The sequence below is a fragment of the Barbatula barbatula genome (assembly GCF_947034865.1).
Source record: "Barbatula barbatula genome assembly, chromosome: 8".
NCBI lineage: Eukaryota > Metazoa > Chordata > Actinopteri > Cypriniformes > Nemacheilidae > Barbatula > Barbatula barbatula.
In genome coordinates this window covers 13,474,172-13,479,822 of record NC_136771.1, presented here as the reverse complement: position 1 = coordinate 13,479,822, position 5,651 = coordinate 13,474,172, and the positions used below count along the sequence as shown (strand labels likewise).

Here is a 5,651-nt window from a genome sequence, read left to right as displayed (position 1 = left end):
GGTAGGTGGAGCAAATCCTGTCATCACATCAGACGGGGTAGAATGCGAAAGCGGGACTGTCACTGCGTCGACGCTTGGAAATGATTGGTCTACTGTCGGCTCGTTGTTGACATGGTTGTAGGACCCGACTGTAGAGGCTTATGCGTTAAAACAGGGCCTTATCGTATTAGTTAGGTAATATACACAGCATTGTGAGGATTAAAAATAGGTTTTCTTTAACCTCATTCTGTAAATATTATAAGTATATGAGCAAATAAATACATTGTTTAATCAACCACAAGTTTATAGTTATTTTAGGGTAAATTCTACCTGTTCTAATCCCCAAAATGCATTGAGTGTTGCTACACATTAAACCGAAGTTTAATGCATTCAATATTTTATTGCATAACAAATTTCAAAGCGTTATTGAGATCTAAACTTTTTTTACACAGGCAAAGCCCCCATTGTTCCGGAAAAACGTAACGTCTGTTGATACCTCCATACAGCCATAAGATGGCAGAAGTGTATCACTTTTATAGTGCTACATTTAGTTAACTCAATATCGTCCAAACCATGCTGTTCAAAAGTTAATAAACGCAGATTTACTTATTGACTAAAATTCGCTTACTTAAATGTATATTTTGCTTTCTCTTTTTTGTTAATCTGTTCTTGCATTGTTTCCATTGTATAGATGTTGTTTTACTTAACTTTGTACTACATGCATATTACTTTTCTCTCTTTGCGAATTTGCAATACGTGTAACTCCGTAGCTGCATTGTTTTTGCTGTTAACAAGTACACGGATGGATGAATGGATGGATGGATGTCGTGAAGTAAAGTGAAGTATGGGCAGGTACATTTTGATCAGACGTCAAATGTGTGCTCTCGATAAAGGGGTGTAATAGTGTGTTTATCCCAGAGATGAGTAAATAAACGTATTTTTTTGCTGACACCAGCACTGCGTCAAAACGGACAGTTCCATCGGTATAAACTGCTGCCGACCGGACCTGCACACCAAACGCCTTACACGAGCATTTTATATGCTTGTGGTTTTGCGCTTTTAACCGTTAAAAACAACCCACCGCTGCACTTATTTCACGCATATCGTTGAATTCCGTCTGAACATCTGCAGCATAGAAGATTGCAGAAGCGAGCAGCACGGGTCAATTATTGATTGGGACGGTCCTGCTATATAAAGGAGACGCCGCCTGTGTTCCTCTCCTAGTCTTCAAACGCCAAGATGAGTTACGGATCCGACATGTACTCTGCCTCTTCCTATCGGAAGATTTTCGGCGACTCCACCCGCTACTCTGCCTCTCCATCCCGACTAAGCAGCTCCCGAAGCGGGTTTAAGTCCCACTCCGCAACTCGCCCCAATGTCGCAAGCTCGTACAAGCGTTCGAGCCGATCTACCTTCCCTTCCTCGTCCATGACTCCGGAAAGCTTTGATTTCACCCAAAGTACAGCGCTTAACAATGAGTTCAAAATCATCCGCACGAATGAGAAGGAGCAGATGCAAGGGCTCAATGACCGTTTTGCGATGTTCATTGAGAAGGTTCGCAATCTGGAGCAGCACAACAAAGTGCTGGAAACTGAACTGGGGACCCTGCGCCAGCGCCAGACGGAACCGTCTCGCTTGGCCGAACTTTACCAACAAGAGATCCGGGAACTGCGCTCCCAACTCGAGGAACTCAACGCCGAAAAGAACCAGATGATGTTCGAACGCGACAACATTGAAGAGGATCTCCACAAACTTCAGGAGAAATTCGAGGAGGAGAACAGGATGCGCGAGGAGGCTGAGCAAACCCTCAGAGCTTTCAAGAAGGACGTCGACAACGCCACGATGGTGCGCCTGGACCTCGAGAAAAAGGTCGAGTCGCTTTTAGACGAAATCAACTTCATGAGGAAGGTGCAGGAAGAAGAGGTGGCTGAGCTCATGAACACGATCCAATCTAGCCAGGTGTCCGTGGAGATGGAAGTGGCTAAACCCGACCTTACATCCGCGCTAAAGGAGATTCGCGGCCAGTACGAGGTCGTAGCCACTAAAAACATGCAATCTGCCGAAGAGTGGTACAAGTCCAAGTTTGCTGATCTAAGTGAGCAGGCCAACAAGAGCAACGAGGTCATTCGCGCTAACAGGGAAGAGCTGAACGACTTCAGAAGGCAGCTGCAGTCCAAGACTATCGAGATTGAGAGTCTGAAGGGAACAAATGAATCCATGGAAAGGCAGATCCATGAGATGGAGGAGATTTATAATGCTGAAGTTATGGGATACCAGGTTGGTTCAATACTTGTTTTATTAGGTTCAAAAAGCGGCTGGTTGATATGTCTTTGGGTTTTGTTGCCATATTAAGCTATGAGAATAATTGTTCGGGTTCTTGAATCGCTTTTTGTTAAATATATGTAGATTTCGATTTATTATTATCGATTCAATATCTCTAAACCGTAGCGCAAACAAAACATCCGTACGTGACCACAGGTTTGACTGTGAGAGTTATCAATCCTCCGTCCGTGGTGCTGAAACTAGGCTACTTCAACTGTAGATTAGAAAGACAAATGATTAGACAAACTTATAGGAACATTCACATATACTGGAAATGACAAAGGCTTGCCTAACATTTCAACATAAAAGTAAATAAAAAATATGTATAATAACGTGTCACTATATAGGCTAATTGATGTAATTGTGTGGTTTGTAAGTTCTTAAATTTGCTTTTAGATAAAAATAGATTTCTATATAGTTTGATCTGTATCCGGAACTGTATGCATTTGTTTTTCTCTATATTTGAATATAACAGTACTGTGGATATAATATAAGCCTTCTTTCTTGTTATGTAAAGTGAAAAAGCAGGAGTTCTTTTATTATAACTAAATTGACTAAATATAACTAACATGTGATCACCCAGGATACAATGGGGCAGCTGGAAAATGAGCTGAGGTCCACTAAGAGTGAGATGGCCCGTCACCTTAGGGAGTACCAGGACTTGCTGAATGTCAAGATGGCACTTGACATTGAAATTGCTGCTTACAGGTATGTACAGATGCTTCTTTGTTATGTGATGGTAAATTTCAGTAAAATAAATAATACTATGTCATCTGTTTTGTAGCATATATATTTACATGATAATTTAACATACATTTTAATTGAAATTAAAATTCTGAGAACTTGGTAATGGAATTTTTGACCGAATATTCCCTCTTATTCTGCTAAACACTTCCACACCCTACCACTTCAACTTTGTTTCAACTCCTTCTCTATTGTCTCAGGAAACTGTTGGAAGGGGAGGAGACACGTATTACCACTGGGATCACCTACCCCACCCCTGGCCCTGTGTCCAGCTACAGCTACCAGTCCCGCATATACAGCAGCACTAGTTTGAGCGGAAAGAAAGAGGTGATGGAGGACAATGACAATCAGCAGAGCAGCAAATCTGTCAAGGGCTTCTCCCAGTCTGATGACTCCAAGAAGAGTGAGAAGAATGATTCTGGAGACATGAATCCCGGCAGCCAGAAAAACTAAATGTCTCTTCATTCCTCTCCATCTTTTGCATCCAACATTACCTGTATCTTTTCCCCAGCAATTTACCTCCGCAAAGGGGTCTCACAGAGAAATCCAGTTTATCTCTGTGTCACACTCTGACAGACAAAGAATATAAAAGCTAAGTTAAGATAACAGTACAGAATGATTAAACAATTAAAGTCAAGTCAACAGGCAAATTGTTCTCCAAGACTGCCCTTTTAAATGTCAAGGGATCAGGCATTTTGAAAACTGCATGAGGTGTATCCACTGTTTGCATGGTTACTTTAGCCATCAAGGAATCTTTCATTTTTAGGGAAAAGAAGCTCATAATCCACTGCTATCATAGCGGTGTGTGTGCCATCCCTCTGGACTACATTAGCTTGCCAACAAACGGAGTGTCTGAGGAATTGGGATGCGGAAGGTAATGTTATGCAGAAGCCGTTCACATGCTGCTTGTGATATTCAAAAAATAGTTCAATAATAGCCAATATCATAAAAGGGTGCATTCAACACTAATTGAATGTTAATTAATAGAGAAATGATTAATGTTGAAAAGGAAAGAGAAAACATGATGAAACGGTGTGTATTGTATGAAACATGTATTTGTACTCTTTGAGCAAACCTTAAGCTTTACCTACAGTCCTTGAGTTTGTCCTGTCAAAATACAGAATTGGTTGCATTTGATAAGAAGAGTTTACAGAGACTTAAAATTTACCACAATCACCAGATCTCATCTACTCTTTGACAGCCACCATTATGGTCCACAAACCATGCGTCAACAATGAATCCTTTGTTAACTTTATAACTTTTAAGATCAATACTTGTGAATTTCCATATCACCACCTGTCACACTGCCAGGTTTTGATACCACGTTCCTCATTTGTCCTGGCTTTGTTAAGCCTGACTCGCTAAACTCTCTCTGTGAACAGACTAGACAGAAAGATATGGTTTGACATTATCGCTGAAATTATCTTTAATTTAAGTATTTCAGAACAGACCTAGAGTTTCTTCTCTGTTTGAATTCCTTTTTCCCATAAACACTATGATGGTGCTGTATGCTTAATTCGCAGGACAATGTTACGATAGTTTGGAACAAAGGCTTTTGTAAAAGATAGACTGATTTCACACCAGACCATGTTGAAATCGAGGCAGAGGTGGCAAGAAAACTAGAAAGAGAGATAGACTGCAAAGTTTTGGACAACCAACCTGGAGTTAATGAAACGATTTATGATCTTAAATGTGACAATAAAAGCATAGGATGCATATCACACGAATTGTTTTACTTGACCACTTAAGCCGTACCATCACATATTAGTAACTGTTTAAACTTCTGTAAATGGGTTTCATTCGGGCAGACACACAGCCAATCTAACATTGTTTTTAAATGCATCATTAGTTTATTCATGTCACAGACACTCGATGTTAGTCCAAACCATTGTAGTACATCTGTCTTTCTGGTGTTCTTCCCACCTCTGCGTCGTTTTCGATTTCAACATATCAGCGGTGCTTTGAAACCGAATGTGCGACCAAGAACACCAATATAAGAACACCTAGCAAATAGCAATCCATCCCAAAATGCAATTGTTTATATTATTTACGAATGCTCTAGGCCACCAGCAGCTTTCTAAATCTGGCAGGTTGTGGAATAATCTATTATTTTGCTCTTTTGTGTGTAGGGGCCGCTGTGTACTGGATGACTGAAAACTTTAGGAGCTGAATGTAGTTGATGTAGTTATCTTACTGACTTGACAAATAAAGACTTGACATTATGAAGTCCACTTTAATGTGTCAGTGCTTGTTATACATTATACAGACATTAATACATTATACGTAATAATATATGTATATTTTCTAAAAGCAAACTGAAACTGGTGAGTAATTGTATTATATATTAAACCGTTTAAGTGTAAAAATGTGTGGTTATTAATTAAATGCCATTACTGATTATCCACAATCACAGTTCAAAACAATTTTTTCTTATAAGAGTACAAAAAACCTTCTAATTTGGCAGCAATAAGCACTAAGTAATGATAATTAGAACCAATTTTTAAGTTTTATAAAACGTTCACGTCTAAGGAATTATATTTCTCTTATTATTAGATGAGAGGAGGCATGCTAACTGCTTCAAGTGCAGCAATTCATGGCAAATGAAG

At 39.7% G+C, this 5,651-nt stretch overlaps 1 protein-coding gene across 2 annotated transcripts; it reads left to right on the top strand.

Annotated features, from left to right (window-relative positions):
* Positions 1 to 1,089: 1,089 nt before the first annotated feature.
* Positions 1,090 to 5,275, top strand: inab (internexin neuronal intermediate filament protein, alpha b). 2 transcript variants are annotated; one of them, XR_013787081.1, is made up of 4 exons: positions 1,090 to 2,256; positions 2,885 to 3,009; positions 3,246 to 3,919; positions 5,175 to 5,275. XR_013787081.1 is itself a non-coding variant. In XM_079463343.1 (3 exons), exons 1-3 carry the CDS (start codon positions 1,219 to 1,221, stop codon positions 3,496 to 3,498), a joined length of 1,416 nt encoding a protein of 471 aa, XP_079319469.1. In that variant the 5' UTR covers positions 1,090 to 1,218; the 3' UTR covers positions 3,499 to 5,275. The 2 variants fall into 2 exon arrangements, 1 of the variants encoding a protein (XP_079319469.1); XM_079463343.1 differs by having other exon boundaries at positions 3,246 to 5,275.
* Positions 5,276 to 5,651: the final 376 nt, after the last annotated feature.

Coding starts and splice junctions, on each gene's coding strand:
- inab (XM_079463343.1), top strand. CDS start 1,219: ATGAGTTACGGATCCGACATGTACTCTGCCTCTTCCTATCGGAAGATT. Junction 2,257..2,884: donor CTGAAGTTATGGGATACCAG/GTTGGTTCAATA, acceptor GTGATCACCCAG/GATACAATGGGGCAGCTGGA. Junction 3,010..3,245: donor ATTGAAATTGCTGCTTACAG/GTATGTACAGAT, acceptor CTATTGTCTCAG/GAAACTGTTGGAAGGGGAGG.